At 40.3% G+C, this 27,068-nt stretch overlaps 1 protein-coding gene and 2 non-coding genes across 3 annotated transcripts in view; 1 reads left to right on the top strand and 2 right to left on the bottom strand.

Moving 5' to 3' along the window:
- Ube2v2 (ubiquitin conjugating enzyme E2 V2) overlaps nucleotides 1–18,390 on the bottom strand; it is a 33,677-nt gene extending 15,287 nt beyond the window's left edge. Inside the window, exon 1 of the mRNA XM_005370372.2 lies at nucleotides 18,311–18,390. Within this exon, the coding sequence (XP_005370429.1) occupies nucleotides 18,311–18,326 (16 nt within the window). The 5' untranslated portion in view covers nucleotides 18,327–18,390. The remainder of the gene's footprint in view (nucleotides 1–18,310) is intronic.
- On the top strand, nucleotides 6,697–6,815 carry LOC113455656. The gene has a single exon (XR_003376651.1). It is a non-coding gene; the product is annotated as a 5S ribosomal RNA (ribosomal RNA).
- Nucleotides 18,391–21,621: 3,231 nt separating the features above from the next.
- On the bottom strand, nucleotides 21,622–21,725 carry LOC113455658. The gene has a single exon (XR_003376653.1). It is a non-coding gene; the product is annotated as a U6 spliceosomal RNA (small nuclear RNA).
- Nucleotides 21,726–27,068: the final 5,343 nt, after the last annotated feature.

Here is a 27,068-nt window from a genome sequence, read left to right as displayed (position 1 = left end):
GGGCAAAACCAGACACTTCAATTAGCAAATGATATATATGAATATACAAACTCTAGTAACTTTTTATGAGAATTTCATTCAATCCTAGAAAATGCAACAAAGGGTTAAGGTTTTCTAGAATACTGAGGTGAACCACCACCCATGGCCCCCGCTGGTCCCAGGAGTTAGGGCTCCTGTACCTGATCAAAGGAGCCCTACATGTGCCAGATAATCTCCATCACTGAACTACCTAGGGCCTCAAGCACTCCACACACACTACCACTGAGCTATGCTCCTATCCCTATAAAGCTTTGGAAAACAAAAACTTTGCAATTAAATTGCAGCCATCATTTATACAAATGCCCGTATAATGGTAAATTTTTAATTCACAAAGAAAAAAAGAACAGATAAGACATTCCTGCTAGGGGCTGGAGAGATGGCTCAGTGGTTAAGAGCATTGCCTGCTCTTCCAAAGGTCCTCAGTTCAATTCCCAGCAACCACATGGTGGCTCACAACCATCTGTAAAGAGGTCTGGCGCCCTCTTCTGGCCTTCAGGCATACAGACAGAATATTGTATACATAATAAATAAATAAATAAATATTTAAAAAAAGACATTCCTGCTAGCCTGGTGGTGTTGGCACACATCTTTAATCCCAGCAATTGGGTGGCAGAGATAGGTAGATCTCTGAGTTCGAGGCCAACCTGGTCCACAGAGCGAGTTCCAGGATAGCCAAGGCTACACGGAGAAACCCTGTCTCAGGAGTAGGATGGGGGTAGAAAAGAAAAATGAGTATCTTGCTAAAATGAAGTCACCAGAACAGCAATTTAACTTTCATTTCCAAAATAAATATTTCAAAAACATAGCTAACATTTAAAATATATTTATTTCTCTTGTGCTTTCCTTTGATTTAAAACTGAGTTTCACTATGTAGCTCTGGCTAGCCTGGAAATCACTATTTTAAATTGACATGTTTCATTCACAGATTAGAAGAGAAGCATTTTTGAAGAATAAAGTACTTTAAATCTAACACATTCACCCCAAGAGTGACTCAATAGATTTATAACTACCTCCTTATAAATCTAAGATGGCATCAACCACACAAGCGTCCATGATATAAAGCACTACAATTGAACTGTAAGACATGTGCCAGATGCTAAAATATGGCCTAGAACTAACTAGACAAAATAAAAAAGACAAAATTTAAATCAAACTTTGAACATTTGGTGCATTTGAACTATAGTTTGAACCACAAGATAAAGGACCTCCAATTTAGATGACTTCTAAGTTTCTGAAAGCACGGTATGGGCCATGTGTTACTATATAGACAGGAAAATTAATCACACAACTATTAATCACACTCTTTGTGTGATGATCACAAAGACTCTGACCATCTCTCCCCAAACCACTCTAAAACTACATGGATTGCTGATGGAGGAGGGTCATCTTTCTATCTGTTGTTTCATTGGTTAAGTAATAAAGAAAACTGCTTGGCCTCTGATAGGACAGAAAATTAGGTAGGCGGAGTAGACGGAACAGAATGCTGGGAGAAAGAAGCCAAGTCAGGAGTCGCCATGATTCTCCTGCCGGACACAGACGCAGGTTAAGATCCTCCCTGGTAAGCCACCTCATGGGCTACACAGATTATTAGAAATGGATTAGATCAATATGTAAGAACTAGCCAATAAGAGGCTGGAACTAATAGGCCAGGCAGTGTTTAAAAGAATACAGTTTCCGTGTAATTATTTCTGGTAAAGCTAGCTGGGTGGTGGGGAAGCAGCCCCGCCGCTCATATTACAACAGCGTGGTACCCAACATGCTAATGAACTCCACGTAAAACCTGAGAGGGCTTAAAAAGGACAGAGAGACAATTTAAGACAGCTTTTTGCTGTTTGTGGGTTGGGTACTGCAAAGAAATTGTCCTGACTCAGCAGCAGGAAAAAACTGGCTGTTTTAAAATGCCGGCTTTCTGGGCTGTGCCACCATTGCAATTTCTGTCTGGCTCCTGCGGGAGACAGAGCTTTTGTATGGAGCATTTGGAGTAAAATGCTACGGCTTGCTTGATGGCAATGTGGACTGCTGTGTGCCTGGAACTGTGTGTGGCTCAGGGGCACCAAATGGCTCTGAGGCAGGAGCAGCTTGGCTCAGCTCTGCCATGATGAACTGTGCTGGTCTCAGGCAGGAACTACCGTAATTACCACAATAATAGCATAGTTAAGGTTTAGACTAGGCAGGAAACAGGCTGTACCTTATTACCGTATTACCCCTACATGGTGCAACTTAAGTTTTTAAGATGTGCTTAACATTTTAAGAAGTGCTCCTGGATAGTAAAGAAAGTACAGATTCACAATAGGACAGATTCAGACCACTAAATGGATCACAATGTTGGATGAGTGTACATAGGCTTGAGAGAGGAAAAAAAAAATAAGAGAGAGAATAAAGTTAATGCCCTTAAAAAAAGGGGTAAAGTCTTTAAAGAGACAGAGTACAGATAGTTAAGAGATTAAAAGAAATAAAGAAAAATAAGCCACGTAAAAATGGAAAATTCAGAGAGTCTGGATTATGTACATTGTGTTTTCTTTAAAATTTTTGACTGTGAAGGAGCTAAGTACAGAGAGACATTTCATTATATGGGCTGCTTAGCTGAACCTGCAAATATGTTCTAAAGGTATCTTGATTTCAGAATTTGGATCTAAGGTTATGATGCTTTGGAAAAGTCCTTCTTTTGTTTTCACAGAGGATGAGACACTGTGGATTTCTTCTATCCCAATATGGTATGATAGACCACGCCCTCCTGAAAGGTTGCTGTGAACACCCTTAAAAAATTACATTGCTCAACTGCCGACTGAGATAAACCTGGCACACAGGTTACCCCATGAAAAATATGATTAACAGTGCCCCCATTCAGCAGGAAGCAGTTTGGAGAGAAAAAACTGCGCCCATGTTCCCAAATATTGCTTATAAATGTTCTTTTACATTTAAAGGGGGAAATGATATAGATATGAATAATATGCATTAGTATGGATTTAAGGTCAATTTTGTTATATGTATATGTATTTCTGCTCTTGATTACGGTATTGTGATTATGTAGTTTATTTAAAAATATAATGTATAATAGGAAATATAGGTTGCTAATGGATAATCATCGATAATAGTAAAGCTTGTGGTCATGTTAGTTAGATTTTCTAGATATATAGAGATATATTTCAGTTAGATAGACATTCTTCATATCTCTCAAAGACTGCAGAATATGGCATTTAAAATATTTTAATAACTTAGGGTTTTTCATGGCAATGAGATATGTCTGCTCCTGGCAGCTCCAGCTACTTCAAGAGGAAGATGGGCATTGAAGAGGCTCCTTATGGAATTGGATAGCCATTTGGTCAAGAAACTGCTCTTGCCTGAATTGTTGCATAAACTGGACAAAGAGAACCTGCAGAGAGAGGACTGCTGAACTTGCCTAAAGGTGAGATGGTCTTTCGGGGTTCCTGACTCATGAAAGAGTCTGCGAGACATTCTGCAGGACACAGCAGAAAGTGACTGAACTATCTTTGGAATTTCCTGCTTGATAAAAATGTCTGCTGGATACTATGGGCCTGAAGGCTGAAGATGGATGCCCCAACAGTACAAAAGAACTTTGGGTGATTGTCCAGACAGCGAGTTTCTAGAGTTTGGATTTCTTATTTGCTTAGGTAATATTATATCCTTCTGGAGTCTTTGATGGGGTTGAAGAATGGATAGTTATAGTTTTTCTTAGTTATGATATAAGATAAAATAGATATAAATATTGTAACTGTGATTCTTGCTTAATAACTGTTTTACTATATGTAATTTTACTATGTTAAAGTTAAAGCCTTTCTTTTTTGTTTAAACAGAAAAAGGGGAAATGATGGAGGAGGGTCATCTTTCTATCTGTTGTTTCATTGGTTAAGTAATAAAGAAAACTGCTTGGCCTCTGATAGGACAGAAAATTAGGTAGGCGGAATAGACGGAACAGAATGCTGGGAGAAAGAAGCTGAGTCAAGGGAGTCGCCATGATTCTCCTGCCGGACACAGACGCAGGTTAAGATCCTCCCTGGTAAGCCACCTCATGGGCTACACAGATTATTAGAAATGGATTAGATCAATATGTAAGAGCTAGCCAATAAGAGGCTGGAACTAATAGGCCAGGCAGTGTTTAAAAGAATAGTTTCCGTGTAATTATTTCTGGTAAAGCTAGCAGGGTGGTGGGGAAGCAGCCCCACCGCTCATATTACAACAGATTACTCATTCACAAACCTATCTGCTACATATTAATACCACTAGGTAAAGAGGAAATAAGCCTCGATTATGTTAATGAATTCGGGCATAACATACCTATAGAGTCTATCATTTCTGAATGGTAAATTAAATGCTGCAAAAAAAAAAGACATGTAAAACTGTACTTGTATTTTCTCGTTCTTAAGTCACTGGCACAGAGCCAATACCACCAGAAATGATGACACCACAATAACCCAGTGTAAAATGTGATGAGCTTACAGCAAATGCTCGTACTCTCTCAATAGTGCTGCTGAAGTGAGGTGGTTTCTCAGGAAATTCGGGATCAACTTACCCCTGGACCCAGCAACACCACTCTTGGGAATATACCCAAGAGAGGCCTTATCATACAACAAAAGTATATGCTCTACTATGTTCATAGCAGCATTGTTTGTAATAGCCAGAACCTGGAAACAACCTAGATGCCCTTCAATGGAAGAATGGATGAAGAAAGTATGGAATATATACATATTAGAGTACTACTCAGCAGTAAAAAAACAAGGACTTCTTGAATTTTGCATGCAAATGGATGGAAATAGAAAACACTATCCTGAGTGAGGTAAGCCAGACCCAAAAAGAGGAACATGGGATGTACTCACTCATATTTGGTTTCTAGCCATAAATAAAGGACAATGAGCCTATAATTCGTGATCCTAGAGAAGCTAAATAAGGAGAACCCAAAGAAAAACATATAGGCATCCTCCTGAATATTAACCTTCATCAGGCGATGAAAGGAGGCAGAGACAGAGACCCACATTGGAGCACCGGACTGAAATATCAAGGTCCAAATCAGGAGCAGAAGAAGAGAGCACGAGCAAGGAACTCAGGACTGTGAGGGATGCACCCACACACTGAGACAATGGGGATGTTCTACTGGGAACTCACCAAGGCCAGCTGGCCTGGGTCTGAAAAAGCCTGGGATAAAACCGGACTCACTGAACATAGTGGACAATGAGGACTACTAAGAACTCAAGAACAATGGCAATGGGTTTTAGATCCTACTGCACGTACTGGCTTTGTGGGAGCCTAGGCAGTTTGGATGCTCACCTTACTAGACCTGGATGGAGGTGGGTGGTCCTTGGACTTCCCACAGGGCAGGGAACCCTGATTGCTCTTTGGGCTGACAAGGGAGGGAGACTTTATTGGGAGAGGGGGAGGGAAATGGGAGGCGGTGGTGGGGAAGAGACAGAAATCTTTAATAAATAAATAAATTTAAAAAAATAGTGCTGCTGAGACTGAACATTCAGGGACAAAATGCTTCTCCCTAAGATCTTAAGACCCACTGATAACACCAGGTTAATGGGCTCATGCAAGCACAAAGCACCAAGTTATCTGTACATGGTACAGGTGGTGCAAGGAAATAGACAAGCTCAAGGGAGAACATGCCAGTAAAGCAGCTAACAATGTTTACTGAAGAACTATGAAGGGGTGCTTTCCTTAGAATAAAGAGAGGGTACAGACAAGTAACAACACTCCACCATCTCTTCTAGTTATAATCTCAGTAAGATTAGGAATGGTACATAGTTAGATGTGTGGTCTTCTGACAAAGACTACTAACTGGTTACAATTGCTCTCCTGAGTAACCCAGAAAGTTGAAGACTGAATAAAACAAAATAAACTGCTATTCCTTCAAACCACTGTTTATGAGGTAAACCCTTCAAAAGAGTCAGACTTCACTAACAAGCATTTCCTCTGGGGAAATTACCTCATGTTGGTACTATTTAATAAACAGCAGCTGGTAACTTGGGTAGCTGATACTAGCACAAATCAAAGTATATCAATCTGTGCATTATCTGTACTTTTCAGTAACACTGGTCACTACACTGAAAGACCTAGGCAAATCACAATATCTCCACAGAATAGATGGTCTGCAACATGCCTGATTACTAGCTACAATGCTTGTTTAATGTGAAGTTAAACTTCAAGTCTCAAGGTGAAATCAGACTCCTGCCACTCTGTCCCATGGTAACCATATAAAACCACAAGGTCATCAATCAGAAAATGAAGGGCAAGCTAGGTGACTTACCAAAAGACAAATCTACACAAGGCTCTAAAGACAACACCCACACAAAAAGGAGGACGAACAAACACACTGACCGGGAGGAATGGGCAGAGTAATGACAGGCTCCAAAACCACAGAGAAACCCTGTCTCGAAAAACTAAAAAAAAAAAAAAAGGATGACCCTAGCCCTAAGAATAGCAACAAGAACTCAAGAGTTCAAAAGCTTGAGTCCTCAGGGGACAGAAGAGTAACCCAGACGCCTGAGGTCAGTACCTCCTTCCATAGCAGAGCAGAGGCAATGAGTGGTGGGAGAAGCAGGAAAAGAAAGTGATACCTAAGCATGAGCTCAAGTTCTCAAAAGAAGGGAAACAGAAGTAACAAGAACAGGAGGAGGATGGGATTCAAAAAGCTAAGCTCAAGTCTACGGCCATACCACCCTGAACGCGCCCTATCTCGTCTGATCTCAGAAGCTAAGCAGGGTCGGGCCTGGTTAGTACTTGGATGGGAGACCGCCTGGGAATACCAGGTGCTGTAGGCTTGAAAAAAAAAATTTAAAAAAAAAAGCTAAGCTCAAATACATTCTAGCTGGCCCAGTGGGCTCTCTGAAAGGCAGACTTGGCAGTAGCAATAGGAACTGAGATAAGTCCCACTAGCATAAAAAGGCACAGTGCTCATGCAAGCAGGAATGTTCTTTGCACAGTTGACTTGAAAACTAACTGTACTTTTTAAATATAATCAAATGTAGTTCTCTATTACTACATCTATGTATTATGTCAAGTGAAGGCAAGTGACAAAAAACGGGAGAAATACTTGCAAAGTATATTATCTGAGAAGGAATTTCTATCTAGAATAAAGAACTTCTTGAACTAAACAATTAAAGAGAAGAAAAGGAAAAGCAGCCCAATTTAAGAATAGTCAAAGTACTGGCCACAGTAGCACATGCCTATAATCCAAGCACTTGGTAAGTGAAGCCCAGAGAGCAAGAATTCAAGATCAGCTGGCAAAATTCTCAGGAGATAAAGGTGCTTGCCACCAAGCCTAACACCCAAGTTCAATCCCTAAGTTCCATATAATAGTAGAAAATTCGACTCGCCACAGGTTATTCTCTGATTGCTACTTTCAAGACAGACAGACAAACAGACACAGACACACACAAATGTAAGGATAAATACATTTTCAAAAAGATTTAAAAGTCAGTCTTAGCTGCATACTAAATTTAAGGCTAACTTAGATTACATGACACCCTGTTTTAAAGTTTAAGATTAAAAATGAAAATAAAACTGATGAACATGGAATCTCCTCAAGAACACATAAATGGTTAACAAACATACAAAAGGATACTCATCATCACTAGGCATCAGGGAAATACCAATCAAAACCACAGTAAGGGCCGGGCAGTGGTGGCGCATGCCTTTAATCCCAGCACTTGGGAGGCAGAGGCAGGCAGATCTTTGTGAGTTTGAGGCCATCCTGGTCTACAAGAGCTAGTTCCAGGACAGACTCCAAAGCTACAGAGAAACCCTGTCTTGAAAAACCAAAAAAAAAAAAACACAGTAAGGCTTTTATCATGGAGCCTCGTAGGTGATCGAGGCTATGAAAAGATAAAGTTGAATATCTCCTTCCCAGCCCCCAATGTCAGAAACTCATTAAATCCAAACTTCATACTCTATGAGAAGTGCAGAGTCACAGAGGTAGTTGCTAATCTGTAGGAGACCAGAGAACAGGTTATATGGTCCAAATCAGTGGTGGGAAAGACAAACAAGGTGCCTTGTGAAGCCAAGTGTCTGCTGTTGAGTAAGAACTAGAGAGAGGAAGCACAAGTCTGTTCACAGATGCATTGGGGATACCAATCTGAGTACTCTCCATTTGCTTATTTGAGAGGGAATGTGAGTTGTGTGTTTCCTGGACTGACAGATTCTACTATGCCTGGTAGGTGGGGTAACAAATGATCAGACCCTGATTCTCAAACACACAAAGCAGTAAGATACCACGCCACATTCTCTGCACAGGCTGGCTGGAAGCAAACGTCAGGAAGTACTGGTGAGCATGTGGAGAAAGCAAGATCACCAGCCACTGCTGATAAGACTGTAAAGTCAGTTCCCTCGAACTGTCAGAGCATGGGAAGAGCAGGGCAGCAGTTCCTCCAACAGTTAAACAGTTGTCAATACCCAGCAATTCCGCTTCTAAGTCTCTACATTAAAAAGCACATTTCAGAACAGATACAAATGTTAACAGCAGCCTTATTCCCACTAGCCACAATAAATTTTTAAAAGTAGTAAAGTGTCCATCAACAAGTGAATGGACAAATAAAATGCATAGAATAGATATGCCACATTTCTTCAACCAGTAAAGGTATTGATGCACTGCAATACAAATGACCCTTAACACATTACACAAAGCATGTTTTCCATCACTATAAGAAACTACCTTGCCGGCGGGCGCACACCTTTAATCCCAGCACTCGGGAGGCGGAGGCAGAGGCAGGTGGATCTCTGTGAGTTGGAGGCCAGCCTGGTCTACAAGAGCTAGTGCCAGGACAGGCTCCAAAGCTACAGAAAAACCCTGTCTCAAAAAAAAAAAAAAGGAAACTACTTCAACAACTAGGGGCAATATCAGGAGTTAAGTCCTTCCTGAGGTGTCCCCATTGGTCTCAGACCTGTGGGTGGAGCCATCAGGGTGAAAGGGCACAGTAAAGGCAAACTGCTTACCTCACAGCCTTCATGAAACAAAAACAGGGAGGAAAGGCCAGGAACAAGAATCCCAGTAACCTTAATCAGGTTCCTACTTTCCACCCCTCCCCAAATTGTCATCAATATATAAACACATCAATGCGTTGTTAATCCACTGATTACATCGAAGTCAAACAACTCACAATTACTAGATCTGCCAAACAAAGGCCATGCCTTCAACATGAGACCTTTATAAGGGTACTCATATCCAAACAGTAACACAGAATGAATAAAGTGAGCACATATGAAGACTAAAGGGGCAAACCTATTAGGACAGACACTGGGAAGTAGGACAGTGTGTTGTTATACGAGCGGCGGGCTACGTTCCTGGCACCCAGCCGCCCGCACGGCTAGCTTTACCCAAAATAATTACACGGAAACTGTATTCTTTTAAACACTGCTTGGCCCATTAGTTCCAGCCTCTTATTGGCTAGCTCTTGCATATTGATCTAACCCATTTCTAATAATCTGTGTAGCCCACGAGGTGGCTTACCAGGGAAGATCTTAACCTGCGTCTGTCTGGAGTGGGAGAATCATGGCGACTCCTCACTCGGCTTCTTTCTCCCAGCATTCTGTTCTGTTTACTCCACCTATCTAAATTCTACCCTATCAGAGGGCCAAGCAGTTTTATTACTTAACCAATGAAAGCAACAGATAAGATACAACATCCACCTCCATCAACAATGCTAATGTGTTTAAAATTACTTCCTAAGCAATGGAAAATGCTTTAAAGTGACTGTAGAAATGACGGTGAAACCTCCCTGGAAGAAACACACCAATGAAAGTGAAAGCGATGTCACCGATGGACCAGAACCAGGAAAGCTCATGGAAGGTCTCAGTCTCAGGTCCAGGTCACATTTTTATTTCATGTTTCACTCCACAAGGTGGAGTGAGCAAATAGGTGAAATTTTACAGAAGCTTATGTGGCAGTCAGCAAGTTGTTAAGGGCAATGGCCCATTGTTATGGGTAGCAAATGAAGTCATGAACAGGCAGTGCTCTAAGTAAATCACTTTTTTGTAAATACTCCACACACCTCTAAATACACTATACTCCAATAGACTGTACTCATTAAAAAGATTCAAATAGTACATTTCAGCAACGCTGTTTTTCTGGGTTTTTTTTGTTGGCTTTAAGGAAGAAAAATAACTTCCTAAAACTGAACTCAAGTTTCAGCATCCTTATGATTTGTCTGGTCAAAGGCTGAAGAAGAATGGTGTTTTTAGTAACCGCTACATCCTGCATGGCTTAGTTCTGGACATGATTAGGAGCAACAAGGGGATTAAGAACAGACACTATACAGAAAAGCCCATGACTGGTGAGTTATGTACACTCTGATGGAATGGCATGAACTACACACAACTGGGAATCTCAGAATTTTTATTATTTTATTTATATTATTAGCACAGAGAAAGCAGTTAAATATTCTCCGGAGGAGGTCTGTAGAGGCCAGAAGTTGCAGGCTACACACACACACACACACACACACACACACACACAGGAAACTAAGCTGCTGGTTTTTACACAAACTGTCAGCATTCACCCTAAGACATGTTTTGTCATCCCTGAGGCGTGGTTTACCAGGTTCCCACAGGTCTGACAAGGCCACAAGCACATCACTAATACACGTTCATTCCGGACTGTACCACTCTTCACGTGTTCTTTACAGGTTCACTCAGGCTTTCCTGGCTTCTCTCACAGGTTATTTGGAAATCTCTTAGGTATCGGGGTCCCAGAGCGACTGCTCAATCTTCCTAGTCTTACCTAATATATGGCGGTAGTCTGAGATTTATGCTCACTCATTAGTTTGAATATTTGGTCCCCAGTTGGTGGAATTGTTTGGAAAAGAAATTAGGAGGCGTGGCCTTGTTGGAGGAGGTCTGTCATTGAGGGTGGGCTTCAAAGCAGTCCTAATATTCCCTGTATGCCCTCTCTCTGCTTCTAAGTTGCAGATTAAGATTCAAGTTTTCTGCTGCTGCAGCTGGCAAGCCTTTGTTCCACCATCATAGGCTAACCCTCTGAAACTTTAAGTCCCAAACTAAACATTTCGTATGGTATTTTGTCACAGAAACAGAAAGGGAGCACAGAGGTTGATACTAGGGAGTGGGCCGATGCTGTGACAAGCTTAGTCATGACAGATTTTTAGAGAAATGGGCAAGATTTGGGGTTGGGACAGGAGAATGCTTGATCACTCTAAGCAGGCCTTCCTAACAGGCAGTTGGGAAGACAATGCTGCTAAGAGAAGTGTAGGCCACGGAGACCCAGCTTGTGAGGTTCCAGAGGAAGATCAATAGAAGCAACAAGGCTAGAAACAATTCTTGATAAACTGGCAAAGAATGTGGCTTTCTGCCCTTGTTCTAAGAACCTGAGTGAGGCTAAATTGTAAAGTAATGGATTAATTTCCTTAGCAGAGATTTCAAGACAACGTAATAGTGACTCTTTCTCGTGGTTATTAGTAACCACTTAAGCAGGTCCATAATGGAAAAGAGCACACAGGGAAAAAGAAATAAAAATGTACAGTCCAAAGTGAAAAGAACACATTAGGAAATAAAATGCAAACCTTCCAATTGGTAAATAGGAAAGGCCTGGGGAGTTTTTTGTCCCTAAAAAGCGGTAACAAAGGAAAGCTTCTGAACATCTAGGGGCCAGGCCCCCAAAGCAGGTAGGTAGTCTCCTGGCAGTGTTGTCCATGTTGCTCTGACTCTACAGTGATGAGGAATACATGAGGAAAAGGACTGTGGGAATCTTCCTCTGAGGCCAGGTGTGGCAGAGGAGTCCCCGAAAGGCCATTGTGTGAAGCTGTGAAAATGAAGCCTAGACTTGTTAGACCTCAAGGGAAGATGCCAGAACCATGGGATGTCCCCCAAGGGAACTGCAGACAGGGACTGGAACAGACACAGGAGAGAGAAGAGTGTTGCCGACAGCAAAGCTGCAAGGGCAGAGTCATCTAAGCACCCTAACACTATACAGGGAGCCACGAAATCTGGAGTTTGCCCAGCTGGTTTTAAGTCTTGCTTTGGTCCAGTTCTTCCTCACTGTTATGTACATTCGGTGTCACTGCGTTTTGATTTTATATGGGGGTACAATTAGGAGATTGACTTGAGTCTAAGACTTTGGACTTTTAAACTGTGTTGAGACTATAAAAGATTATGAAAACTTTTTAAGTGGAATTAAATGCATTTTGCATTATAATGGAGTTACAAGCTTATAGGGACAGGAAGTGGAATAGGGCAGTTTAAATGAGAATGATCCCCATAGGCACATATGAATACTTGGTCCCCAGTTGGTGGAACTGTTTGGAATTAGGTATGACCTTGATGGAGGAAATTTGTCACTGGGAAAGTGCCTTGAGTCTAAAGATTCACACCACACCCACCGTGCTTGTTCTGCCCCAAGGTTGTGTCTCACAAGATTCGAGCTCTCGGCTACAGATCTAGCACTACACCTGTCTGGTGTCAGTGGTCAGACTCTACTCCCCTGAAACCATAAGCCCCAAAGAAACTTTCTCCTACAAGTTGCCTTTGTCATGGTTGCAAGAACACAGTAACTAAGACACCGGTCTTGTCTAAAGGCCTATTTGGGAAAATGGGTAATGAGGTAGTTATGAAAGATTTAGTTTGGGGGTGGGGAGAATATAGCTCAGCAGAGCATTTCCCTAGCACTCACAAATATTTGGGTTCAATCCCCAGCAGCACACCCACACACCAAAAAGGGCCACTTTAGGAGTAACAGATAGGATAAAGAAAGGTTTAAGACTTAACGAATCAGACTGGGCCTAGACCCACTATGAAGATGACTCTGTATCAAACATTCACAGCATTACCAATGCTTCTTTTCCCTCCTTCCCTCAAAATAACTTCAAAAAGAAAATAATTTATAGCCATCCTTACGAAAACAATTACATTTGTACTGTGCTGAAATGCCAAATTTACAAAAAAATCTGTTAATGCGAAACAATATTTGGACACTATGAACAGTTTTCATTTTTAATTAGGTTTTATGTGCACAAGCATTTTGCTTAAACATATGCCTAGTACCTGTGGAGGTCAAAAAAAGGGATGGGATTACCTAGAAAAGAGTCACTGATGATTATAAGCTACACATGGGAGCTGGGAACCAAACCTGGGTCCTCTTTAACAACAAGCAAGTGCTCTTAGCCACTGAGCCAACTAATCTGCCCATTTTAAAAAATTTTAAATTAAATACATCATTTCATCCCATAAAGGATGAAGCTTTTAATAATATACAATGTCTTTAACCTCTATCATAATAAAAAATCTTTATCTTCATGAAATAACAACATCACTAGTTTTCCACCCCCCCTTCCATGTTTTTAGTTAGACTCTTTTGCCTAGTCTGAACGGAAACTATGTAGCACAGGCTGTCCTCAAATTTACAGCAATTCTCTTGCTTCAAGTGCAGGATTCCAGGCATTAGTCATCACACCTGGTTTCACATCACTAGATATGCACAAATAAACCAAAGAATACATAAACCAGAGTGGTACTAAAACGATGAAAGAATCTGTGCTCAAGAGACTATTAACAAAATGATGTCAATAAAAGAGTTAGTAACAAAGTTTATGTACTACTCATCCTATGTTCCATAACTCAAGTTTGGCCTTATGGCTGGGTTATTCATCTAAATAATCTCAACAAAGTCATTTCATGCCTCATTCTCAAAATAAACAGCTCAGAAGATAGCAGAGTCATAATGTACTGCCTATTACAACAACTATTATTCAACATGTGGAAGACCTTAAGGTCCAGATTTCTCTTCTGTAGCCTGAAGCTTTGTAAGGTTCCAACTTAAACTGAAAATGTCTTTATTCTCAGACAAAAGAAGTACAACTCTGTAAACAATACACCACTCCCAAACCTGGTCGGACAGCCTATCTTCCATCATTCAGACTTACTCTACATCAGTTCTCAAGCAATGAATCTTATTATTCAGCCAACATGTTTTCTATCTACTTTGAAGTTTTATGTTAAAGAGTTCCCAAATTAATTACTAAGTGAATGTTTTCAGTTAGGTAACCTTGGTATAAATGGTTCTCATTTGCATAAATTTCCATTAACACAGTGTAAATAACACTGACCCCCCAACTACTCCAAACTTCCTCTACCATACGATGCTATCATTACATCAAGTACATGGTGTGTATATGTGGAGGCCAGAGGTCAACATCAAATGTCTTCCTCAACATCTTCTTCACTCTTGGAGATAGTTTTTTCCATGAAACTTGGAGTTTGCTGATTAGTTAAGAGTAGCTGGCCAATAAGCTCTAGAAACCCACCTGTCTGGCCCACACCACCCCAAACACTGGGTTACAGAGGAACACTACCTGCACCCTCCAACTCTATGTGGGTTCTGGAGATCGTAACTAAGGTCCCCATGCTTCCCCCCGAAGACACCACACTGATTGAGCATCTTCCCAGTCCTTTGTTTTGGTTTATAAGACAGGGAGGGGCTCATGTATCCAATGATGCATGCATGTATACACATACACACGCAAAACAAACAAACTATAATGTAGCCAAGTGTATGAGCAGTCTCCACCTCCAGCCAAGGATGGATGACCTTGAGATTCTGATTCTCCAGCCTCGTCTTCCAAAATACTTTATCTGGGGCTGGAGAGATGGCTTGGAGGTTAAGAGCACTGGCTGCTCTTCCAGGGGTCCTGAGTTCAATTCCCATCACCCACATGGTGGCTCACAACCATCTGTAATGAGAGATCTGGTGCCCTCTTCTGGAATGTGAGCATACATGGAGGCAGAATGTTGTATACATAATAAATAAACCTTTAAAAAAAATACTTCATCCACACAAATGGAACAATTAGTTATAAGAAAAGAATGATTTCAAATGGTTCTGGTGGTACCGGCCTGTAACCTCAGCTACTCAGAAGGTTTAGGCGGGAGAATCACAAGTTCAAGGACTGTTTATTAGGCCACTAAGCAGCAGTACCCTGTATCAAATGGAAAAAAAAAAAAAATCAAAAGAGGGCTGGAAATAGAGCACAATCCCTAGATTCAATCCCAGTACCAACAAAATCCAAAGGACAATGCCATAGTACTGAAAAACCTCCATACAGCAATCTCTGACACAATTCAAAACACTGAGGAGACAAAGGGTAAAATACTGCTGGATAATAAAATTTATAAGTATTCACCTATTCACCAAATCTTGAGAAGAAAGCTCCTTGTTCTGTATCCTAACTTATGTAATTAGAAGAAAAGAGTGGTATTCAAACTACATTCAGCAAGTGTTCCATCAGAAAATGAAACTTTAATATGTCTAAGTTAGCTATTAATTTCACTGCTATCCTCACATTTGTAGTTAGCCAGAGTTTTTAATGTCTTGACAGTTTCAAAGATTTCAGAATAACCTTTTCACTTAACTAATTGTTACAAACAAATCTCACTGCCATTTTTACTTCCCCAAACCACTCTGCACAGAAAGGATTGTCTGTATGATGTGGCTATATTATTTGATCACAGTATCAAGAGTTTATCAAGAATATATGTATATCAAGAACATCAAGAAAAATCTAATAAGCCAGTAGTCAAAGTTTCAGGACGGAAATACATAGAGTTCAACTCTTCCATCACATACTTCTGAGGCTCAAGTCATTTTCTCCCAGTACTACTTGTGAGCATTGGCATACACACATCAGGAAAACAAGACTTAGTGACTAAGTGGCACGGCTGAAGAGCACAGAAGTCTAGAGTAGTAAGAAAATCAGAATACTGCCACATTAGTCTTTCAGTATACACACCTCTGACCACTTCTGAGAAGAATATTTGTCTTTGTTTCCTTTCCTTACACAGACCTACACAAAGGTAAAATTTCATTTTAACCCCAAGTCTCCCATGCATCTTCATTCAAAAAAACTACAGTACCATCACAATACTAATACAATCTAAGGGACTGTTTTTAATATTTCACGTTACAATGTAATGTGATAGCTAAATTGGGTACTTAATACCAAAAGGCGACCTAGTCTAAAAACTGGGAATATGGTATGGACTTACAACATGTTGATATACTGGGTCACTAATTTTGACAAACTTGTTACACTAAGCAATCAAAGGGAGATATGCCCACCTCACTATCATCACAATTTTTTTGTAAATCTAAAAACTACTACAGCAGTGTATTTGGGTTTTGTTTCCTTTTGAGGCGGACTTTACTATCTAGCTCAAGCCAATGAATTATTATGCAGGCCAGGCGCATCAAGAACTCACAATCCTACATCAGTGCTGGGACTATAGGTAGATACACCACCACAGAGCACACAGAAATTTCTTTTACACAGTAAATTACAGTAACTGAATCAAATGAATTTTACAGATACTAAATATTAATAAACATCCTTTCCCTTGAGTAATGTTTAAGCTAAGTTTTATGAAATCCTCCTGGTGCACAGGGAAAGGAATGGGAAAAGTGCAGACCCACTTCCATATGAGAAGTGTGTAAAAGATGGATTCATCTAGGAAGGAATAGATGAAAGTCATTATCCTGACTAAAACAGAATAAAGGTCAGCCTTTGACGAATACTCCAGTTACTCATGAGGAAGAGAGTACCAGTTATATATAAGCTTTTACTTCCTTGGTTTCAAAATCTTCTCAACAGGGGGAGGGGGAGGGAAATGGGAGGCAGTGGCAGGGAAGAGACAGAAATCTGGAAGGAAGGAAGGAAGGAAGGAAGGAAGGAAGGAAGGAAGGAAGGGAAAAAGAAAAAAAATCTTCTCAACAGAAATCCTCAGTCTAATTTGAATCATTTTCCTCCAAACTTTGTTTCAGTTAGAATAGAAGGCAAGCCTGGCTACATGAGACCCTGACTCAAAAATATAAATAAATAAGTCCAATTTTCTAAAACATATTTTTAATTATACCAAAGCTTTCCCACTACATTGGTCTAAAACCAGTGAAAAGGACAAACAGGATACAGGTATCAAATATGCAATAAAGACATGAATAATCCAAAGCTTATTTATAGTATAAATTCAATTTCCAAGAACAAAACAGTTTAACACAAGGTTCTGTGCCATTCATAAACATAATTGCTGGTCTTTTCAAAATAATGAACATTCTTTCATAAGAGTAGTATTTAACTATGTTTCAATAAACAAATTCAATCACAGACACTTTTTTCATATACAATGCACCATTTTATTACTTAAATTTTGAAGTATTTAGCACAACTCTTAAAAATCATGGTTCGGTTCATAAAAACATACATAAGGAGTAAAGAAATCAGAGTTAGAGCATTAAAATGTCACGTTAAAAATAATCCTTGGTCTAAGTCAGCTCTGGCCAGAATACTGATTTACTTCCCCGAGGTAAAACTGCTGAAGAATTTACTGTCTATGACACTTACACACAATGAAGGTAAGACTTAATCACTGTGAAAAATGAGGGAAATGGGAGGCGGTGGCGGGGAGGAGGCAGAAATCCTTAATAAATAAATAAATTAAAAATAAATAAATAAATAAAAATGCAATGTAAAAAATCTAAACACTGGAAGATTATAAATAAAAAAAAAGAAAATGTATATATAGGTAATGTAACAATCCCAACAGCCTCTCAACCTCTTCCACTTCTACAACCTACATTCAACAAAAACTAGAAAAATACAAATCTTATGAGCCATCATCTTTAAATGCTAAAACTCCACACTTTGAACCTGGTTTAACTTAACATTTTTAAGTCGTCAAATCTCTAAGCCCCATCAACACTTAAATTACAATTTCCTAAATGGGAAACCGAACACTGTAAATGGGAATCGAACCCTCAAGCTAAGCAGCAGCTGCTCTGCAATTGGCGTTCGTCTTGAGCAGGGTACTGTAGTTTTTCGCTTAAATAAAAAACAGAGCACACATTTTGCCGGCTAAGCGTAATCATCGCTCCCTCATTCGAAACAGCGGCCGTCCTCCCTGTTAGTCCTGTCCTCCCGCACGTGTCTGGTGGGATCTCAGCCGAGACCCCCAGCGCCATCCAGGATGCCTCGCGGACGTGCAGGGACACCCGCCAGGCCGGGCCGCCCAGGCACATCCCACCCCGGCGCGGCAGAGGCGGCGGAGGCGGCGGCGGCCTGCTGAGTCGGGGCTCCCGCAGGGCGCCGCGGGCAGTGGGCGCGCAGGTTTGCCGTCCCCGTGGGCTCGGACACGCGGCCCGACCTCCCCGCCACCCGCCCTCCCCCGCCGCGTCCCGCGTGACCCTCCGCACTGCGCACCCGCAGCCCCGCGCGGTCGCCCGAGCAGTCAGCAGCGACTACGCGACGGACCGGGGTTAGGAACCGACCTGTGGAGACCGCCATCTTCTCCTGCTACCAGACGCAGCCGCTGGACGCAAGACGTCACGCGTCACTTCCGTCAGCGCTCGGCTCTACGTCACAGAGGACACCCGCAGTGGGGACCCTCCTGGGTTCCTGTGCACCCGGCGGATTTTGCCTTTGCTGATTGCTTGGACACTTGATTCTACAATCAACGCCGAAGAAAAACCTCGGGAGGGGTTAGGAGACGAAGACTATCTTTCGCAAGAGCTTAAAAAGCCTTTTAAAAATCTGTGCGCTCTAATACTGTCTCTTAGTTGTTCAAGGGGGACTCCTCCAATGAATCTTTGTGTTAAATATTGAAGCAATGTCTAGACAAACGGTAGTAGTTACAGCACACCAAGCGTTTTATTAAGAACCAACATAAAATATGGGTATTGACAACTGTCTTGAAAAACAATATCCCAAAGAGTCGGAGTCACGCTAGTACAGGGCCACAATGTTACACTTGGGCTGTAGTGTTGCTCTGATGACATCATAACCAAAAGCAGCTTAAGAAACAATTTAGGAACTTTAGTTTATACGTTATAGTCATCAGTAAGGGAAGCCAGGGCAGAGACTCAAGGCAAGAGCTTAAAGCAGAAAGAGATGGGGAAACACTGCTTAGCAGCTTCCTTCCAAGCTTATGTATACCTACCTTATTTACAGGATCAGGCCCACTTACCTAAGGATGGTACTACCTATACCGAGCTGGGACCTCCAACATCAACTAGCAACTAAGGAAATGCCCCCACAGACTTGCCCACAGGTCCATCTGAATTAAGCAATTTTTAAACTGAGATTACATCTTCCCATTTGTGTTAATTTGACAATCAACATTAGTCAACACGAGTTCACTCCTTGACAACTTGACAAACACATCACAGTTAAACCCATAACTTTCCTATCTGTCCTCCAAGATGCCATATATCATAATATAAAATACAGTACAACTTTAAAAGTCTTTAAAAATTCCGTACTCTAAAAGTCTCTTTACAATATCCAAAGTCAGGTACAATAGACACCCCACACAGGCAAATAATATAAGCTACTCACAATGCTCTTGGTTACCCTTGACCACCTGACAGTAAACCCTATTGCTGAACATATCACTTGTTTATATAATTAAACATAGAAAAATCCAGTTGGTGCTCAACTAGATGTTTCATATCTATTAACTAGAATTCACAGTAGTATAAGGTACCAGAAAGGCTACCAGAAAATAAAAGTAACTATCAATCTCACCCAATTATGAACCCTGCAACTTACAATAATGATCTGCCTGCAATATATACCTACTGTAGCAATACTGACAAAAATGTTATAGTAGTAACCAACCATCTTTTCCTTAATTAAAAAATTTTTGTCAGGCAGGCAGCAGTGACTCATGCCTTTAATCCCAACACTCAGGAGGCAGAGGCAGGTAGATCTCTGAGGGTTCGAAGCCAGCCTGGTCTACAGAAGGAGTTCCAGGACAGCCAGAGCTACACGGAGAAACCCAGTCTCAAAAACAAACAAACAAGCCGGGGGCGGGGCAAGACTTTAATCACATCACTTGGAGGACTGAGACCAGCCTAGTTAACACAGTGAGTTCCTGGACAGCAAAGCTGTACAGAGAAACCCTGTCTCAGAAAACAAATCAATAAACAAAAACAAATCAAACAAATACAAACTAACAAAATAAAAGAAACACACAAAAAAATACCCTACAAAAACAGAAACTAAGCCAGGCGGTGGTGGCGCACGCCTTTAATCCCAGCACTCGGGGAGGCAGAGGCAGGCGGATCTCTGTGAGTTCAAGGCCAGCCTGGTCTACAAGAGCTAGTTCTAGGACAGGCACCAAAAACTACAGAGAAACACTGTCTCGAAAAATAAAAAAAAAAAAACCAGAAACTAAAATATACAAGCAAAAACTCAATAAAACAGAAAAAAAATCCCAAACAAAGCAATATGAGACAAAAACTCTACAAAATCACCTTTTGGATTTGATTTGTGTTGCCATACTACTTCTAGGCATGGGGTTTAACCTGAAGTGTGGTTAATATGCTCATTGAGACGCCACTGGAAAAAAACAAATAGGTTTTTTAGAGCAGGTATCCGTTACAGGTAGCTTCTTGGTTAAGGGTGGGAGCCCATGACCATTTTCCCCTCTCAGAGCTTGGATCTGTCCAGGCCAAGAGTGTGTTACCACAGTCTCTGTGAGTTCATATGTGCTTTGGTTCTGAGTGGTGTGGTGGTGTGAGTGGAGAGATTGTACCCTTAAAATCTTCCATCAACATTGGTTGATGCAATCACTCTGCATCTTATACATATATGCTTTTCCTCTTATACATAAATCCCTGAGCCCCAAGGGAAAAGACAAAAACAGGTGGCGATATTTTTTCAAAAGGACGCAGACAATACTAACTAAATAGGTAGACTTTATAGTATAAGGCAAAAATATAAGGAACTTCAAAGAATTTGTATTAATTTTTTTTTTTTGGTTTTTCGAGACAGGGTTTCTCTGTGGTTTTGGAGCCTGTCCTGGAACTAGCTCTTGTAGACCAGGCTGGTCTCTAACTCACAGAGATCCACCTGCCTCTGCCTCCCAAGTGCTGGGATTAAAGGCATGCGCCACCACCGCCCGGCTGTATTGATTTTTATAGCAAGCTAATTGATAGTTAATTAATTATTATGTTGCAGATATAGAATGTATAAGAAAAGCTGTGTACACATTCCACATTTTTCAAATTGTCAGTACCAGGAAATCAATGATATACTAAGCCAGAATAATGCAGAGGAAAGAATGATATATGAGTTTATCAGAGTTTAAATTTTTAGTATTTTTTATATTGCCAGTTATTGGTAAAGTGCCTAGATTAAAAATAATTTATTGTGTTAATTGTTGAAGATCTATATGAATACATCAATCCAATGAATGAACAAATGATTAATATAAGTAGCAAACTAACCTTGACCGACCATCAATCCGTCTTGTTCTTAAACTGAAAATGTATTGTCAGAAAATAACTCAAAGCAGTCTTGGTCATTCTGGTTTACTTACACATAAGGGAAACAAATCAACAGACTGAGTTTATGCACCAAAGGTAAAATAAGATTTATCTACGAAGCCGGACGGTGGTGGCACACGCCTTTAATCCCAGCACTCGGGAGGCAGAGGCAGGCAGATCTCTGTGAGTTTGAGACCAGCCTGGTCTTCAGAACTAGTTCCAGGACAGGCTCCAAAGCCACAGAGAAACCCTGTCTCGAAAAAAAAAAAAAGATTTATCTACGAGATTTATCTAGGAGAGATGAAAATGTTTAAAAATATAGACCCTTCACAAATTTGTGTGTCATCCTTGCTCGGGGGCCGTGCCTATCTCTGTGTCATTCCAATTTTAGTATATGTGCCACTGACCTGAGCACAAGACACTAGTTGTGAGTTGGGTCCAGAACAGGATAATGCTCTCTAACAAGTCCAGACTACTACACAAGCTGTGCCACTTGCGCCATATGATTCGGCAGAACTGATGGAACTTGAGGTATCTGTGACAGATAGGGACACTGTTTACAACATTTGAAAGATAATGCATATGATACACAGCAGAGACCCATGGGATTTTGGAAAGACACATAGACTGCCATTTGTAGACATAGACTGCCATGTGTAGGAGACAGCTCTTACCCATAGTGTAAACTGAGTACTTGACACCGGGACAGTTCTTATACAACCTGCACTTCTGTCATGAGGTAGGCATTACCTGACCCACAATATCATACAGTTGGATGTGCACAACAGTGATCCTTCATGGAATTGGAGGGATATATGTGATCAGGCCTGGGAACATCCTGAAGGCACAAATAAGTAACTTGAAGAAATAGCTGTTGCTACCACACTGCTACAACTGAAAGTGCATTCATTCTCCCAGAATAAGTGACAAAGCTAAACAAACTTTGTTTTCAGCTACTTGCTTTAGGCTTAAACTTGCAAACACATACAGGAGTTGAATAAAGCTTGTTACTAAATGAGTTATATAACAGTTTTTGAGTTAGTATTTTTTAAAAGATTAAGACTTTACAATTTTATCTTTGTTAAGTTTGAGTCTTAAAAATTAGAGTTGAAGATTAATTAAAAACTCTTCAGCATCATCTCTAGGAGGTGGAGAGCTAACATTGCAATTAGACTGGTTCGGTTACTTTGGCTAAAGGACTACCCCTTGAATGGTAGGCTCAGTGTAATCCATGTTAAAGAGATAGGCAGAATAATTAGTCCTATAAAGAGATACTGTATTACTGCCCCCCTACCATACTCCCCTGACTGCGGAGGCTTAAGGGCCAAAGCCATACTGGAGTGTAAGTCTCCCATTAGTAATTTTACCTTTTCTTCTCTTTTCTGATCATGTTTTCCCTAACATTTTGAGCTTCCCCGGCCCGATATTTTGAACTTCTTTCATTTTCTCTAAAGCTTCTCTTCTCCTTGCCCCATGGCCACTTGTCAGCCACATGTCTGACCTCCACGTCAGTTCAAATACCTGGCTTTTTCCTTCTCCCCTCCAGGCAGCTGCTTTACTGCTTGCCTGCCTGACCATTTTCCTTTTAAACTCTAATAAAATTATCTTCATGCTTCAGAAAAAAAATCCTTTAGCATTAAAATAAAACTTAAAAGCATCCAAATGCCTAAAGTTTACCAAGGTTAGCAAAGGTAGAGGCTAGATAAATATTTCCAAGTCAATTACTGTTGACCTTGTTATACCTTAGGAATTTATAAACCTTATTTACCAAATATACCATATTTATCAATTATGTATATAGATATACTTGATTATATATTTATTAAACATATATTGTTTTTATTTATAATTTTCTAGAAGCCTGGCGTTGAGCAGTTAGCAAAGATATAAATGGTTAGACTTACATCTCTAAGTTAGATTCTGTTAACCTGAGTATAGCTTTATAATCCTAAGAATTTATTTATTATCATATAAAAGTCCATCAATCATCAAAGATATTTTAGAGACCTTCTGTTGTCTTCTCAGTCTAAAAAGTAGATACAATGATAAAACGAGAGCTCAGGAGGACTAAGAAATTTTATGAGTTGCCTTAGTTGAATTATGCTGTGGGACAATGGCCTTGTACCCTGTAAAGATTTGTTTCTTGTACTTGCTTAATAAAATGCTAATTGGCCAGTAGCCAGGCAGGAAACATAGGCGGGGCGACCAGAATAGGAGAATTCTGGGAAGAGGAAAGGTTCAGTCTGCAGTCATTACCCAGTCACAGAGGAAGCAAGATGAGAACACCTCACTGATAAAAGGTACCAAGCCATGTGTCTAAAACAGACAAGAATTATGGGTTAATGTATGATCTAAGAGTTACTTAATAAGAAAGCCTCAGCTAATAGGCCAACCAATTTATAATTAGTGTAGGCCTCGATGTGCTTCTTTGGGACTGAATGGCTACAGGACTGGGCAGGACAGAAACCTCTTTCAGTGGAATTATACCAATGTGGTCTGCTTAAGATGCTGGTGAAGTCATAGAGCATGTACCATGTGGTTATTACTTAAAATCATTTTTTATAAAACTATTTTTTAAACAAGAGTTGAATCTAAGTTACATATACAGTATATTTTTATAATAGTTGAGTCATATACATAGTATGTTATAGCAAATTAAAATTACCTGGTATAGATTTTTTTTAATTCTAAGTCATTTATTATGTTTCAAGTTACTTTTTTGTTAAAGATTGTATATATTGGTTTAACCATACCTGCTGTGAGACAATGGACTGTACCCTGTCACTTGTATTTTAAATAAATGCTGATTAGCCAGTAGCCAGGCAGGAAGTATAGGCAGAGCAACCAGTCAGGAAGTAGAGGCAGGGCAATGAGAATTCTGGGAAGAGGGAAGTTTCAGTCTGCAGTTGTCACCCAGAGAAAGAGGAAGCTTGACACAGATCAATCAAGACATGACTGACTGCCTCGCCAAAAAAACTCCCAAGCCATGTGGCTAACACAGACAAGAATTATGGGTTAACATAAGTTATAAGAGTTAATAAGAGATTCGCCTGCAAACTCCATGAAACCCTGAAACTCAGCTTGTTTCAATACTGAGGAGACCTAAGAGGTGAGTGAACAGCCACATAACCAAATGCCCTACTCTCTAGGACCTCCCCAGTGGGACAAAATCCAGGGGCTCTTCCCCAGCTCCCTCAGCTTTTATAGCCAGCCAGCAGTGAGTTTCTGGTGGCTAGGCTCCCCCCAAACCCAAACCCATCCACTGGACCCCCCAAGCTACTAACCACACCCCACCTAAGAGCTGAGAGCTTGCTATAATACTGGGGGGACCAAGAGCTTGCTACAGCACTGAAGGGATTAAGAGAGAGCACCAAGTGAGCAAATCAGGAGAGAAGACCAAGAGAGCAGCCATCAGAGGCTTTCTGAAACAGGCATTGACAGTACAGAGCAGATCAAGAAAAACTCTCAAACACTCAGACAGCCACAGCAAGGATTGGACCAAGACACAAGGACACTGTTGGCCTCATTTGAAGGAACAGATGGGTAGGCACCAATAAAAGAATTCCTCCAACAACCTAAAAAGCAACATGATAACACCAGAACCCAGCGGTCACACAACAGGAAGACTTGATCAGCCTAACCCAGAAGAAGTAGAAGAAAACTACTTTAAACGTTACCTTACGAAAATGATGGAGACCTTTAAAGAGGAAGTGAAACACTCCCTTAAAGAAATAGAGGAGAAAATAAACAGAAAGCTGGAAGAAATTAATAAATCCCTCAAAGAAACCCAAGGGAAAAAAAAAACAATCAAACAGGTAAAGGAAACGGTTCAAGACTTGAAGATTGAAATAGAGGTAATAAAGAAAACACAACCAAGGGGATTCTGGATATGGAAAATCTGGGTAAACGAACAGGAACTACAGAGACAAGTATAACCAACAGAGATAGAAGAGATAGAAGAAAGAATCTGAGGCACTGAAGATACTACAGAAGAAATAGACTCATCGGTCAAAGAAAACATTAAATCCAACAAATAATTAACACAAAACATTCAGAAAATCTGGGACACCATGAAAAAACCAAACCTAAGAATTATTGGGGAGGAAGAAGAACTCCAGTTAAAAGGCACAGAAAATATATTCAACAAAATTATAGAAGAAACTTTCCCAACCTAAAAAAGGATATACCTATGAAGGTACAAGAAGCTTACAGAACACCAAATAGACTAGATAAAAAAAAATCCCCTAGCCATATAATAATCAAAACACAAAACATACAGAATAAAGAAAAAGGTCAAGTAACATATAAAGGTAAACCTATCAGAATTACACCTGACTTCTCAATGAAAACGATAAAAGCCAGAAGGTCCTGGATAGATGTGCTGCAGATACTAAGAGACCACCAGCACAAGCCCAGACTACTATGCGCAGCAAAGCTTTCATTCACTATCGGATGGACAAAACAAGATTTTCCACTACAAAAACAGATTTAAACAATATGTATCCACAAACCCAGACTTACAGAAAGTACTAGAAGGAAAATCCTAACCCAAGGAAGTTAACTACACCCACAAAAACACAAGACATCTGAGAACACCTAACCAGCATAACCCAAAGAAGCAAACACACAAACACTACTACAGAAAAATAACCGGAGTTAACAACCACCAGTCATTAATATCATTTAACATCAATGGTCTCAATTCACCTGTAAAAAGACAGCCTAACAGAATGGATACGAAAACAGGATCCAGCATTCTGCTGTTTACAAGAAACACACCTCAACCTCAAAGACAAACACTACCTCAGAGTAAAGGCTTGGGAAAAGATTTTCCAAGCAAATGGACCAAAAACAAAAAAAAACAAAAAAAAAACAAGCAGGTGTGGCTATCCTAATATCTAACGAAATTTCAAACTAAAATTAGTCAGAAGAGATGGAGAAGGACACTTTATACCCATAACAGGAACAATTCATCAGGATGAAGTCTCAATCCTGAACATTTATGCTCCTAATATAAGAGCACCCACATATGTAAAAGAAACAGTACTAAAACTCAAATCACACATCAAACCCCACACACTAATAGTAGGAGACTTCAACACTCCACTCTCACCAATGGAGAGGTCAACCAGACAGAAACTTAACAGAGAAATAAGAGAACTAACAGATGTAATGAATCAAATGGACTTAAAAGACATCTATAGAACATTCCACCCAAACACAAAAGAATATACCTTCTTCTCACCACCTCATGGAACTTTCTATAAAATTGATCACATACTTGGTAACAAAGCAAACCTCCACAGAAACAAAAAAAAATTGGAGTAACCCCTTGTGTCTTATCAGATCATCAGGGATTAAAGTTAGAATTTAACAATACTACTCTCAGAAAGTTTACAAACTCATGGAAATTGAACAGTCAATTACTAAACTACCCCTAGGTCAAGGAAGAAATAAAGAAATTAAAGTCTTCCTTGAATTCAATGAAAAGGAAGACAGGAAGCAAGTATACATCACTTTCTAACGTAAGACAAAATAAACTTCAAAGTAAAACTAATCAGAACAGATTAAAGAGGGACACTTAATCTAATAAAGGGAACAAGTAACCATGAAGACTTACTGTCCTAAACACACATGCATCAAACTCTGCTGTAACTAATTCCATTAAAAAATCCTAGCCGGGCGGTGGTGGCGCACGCCTTTAATCCCAGCACTCGGGAGGCAGAGGCAGGAGGATCTCTGTGAGTTCGAGACCAGC

This window comes from Microtus ochrogaster, unplaced genomic scaffold (genome assembly GCF_000317375.1).
Source record: "Microtus ochrogaster isolate Prairie Vole_2 unplaced genomic scaffold, MicOch1.0 UNK77, whole genome shotgun sequence".
NCBI classification, from domain to species: Eukaryota; Metazoa; Chordata; class Mammalia; order Rodentia; family Cricetidae; genus Microtus; species Microtus ochrogaster.
The sequence above is the reverse complement of the archived record's forward strand: the minus strand, read 5'-3'. Positions and strand labels throughout refer to the sequence as shown.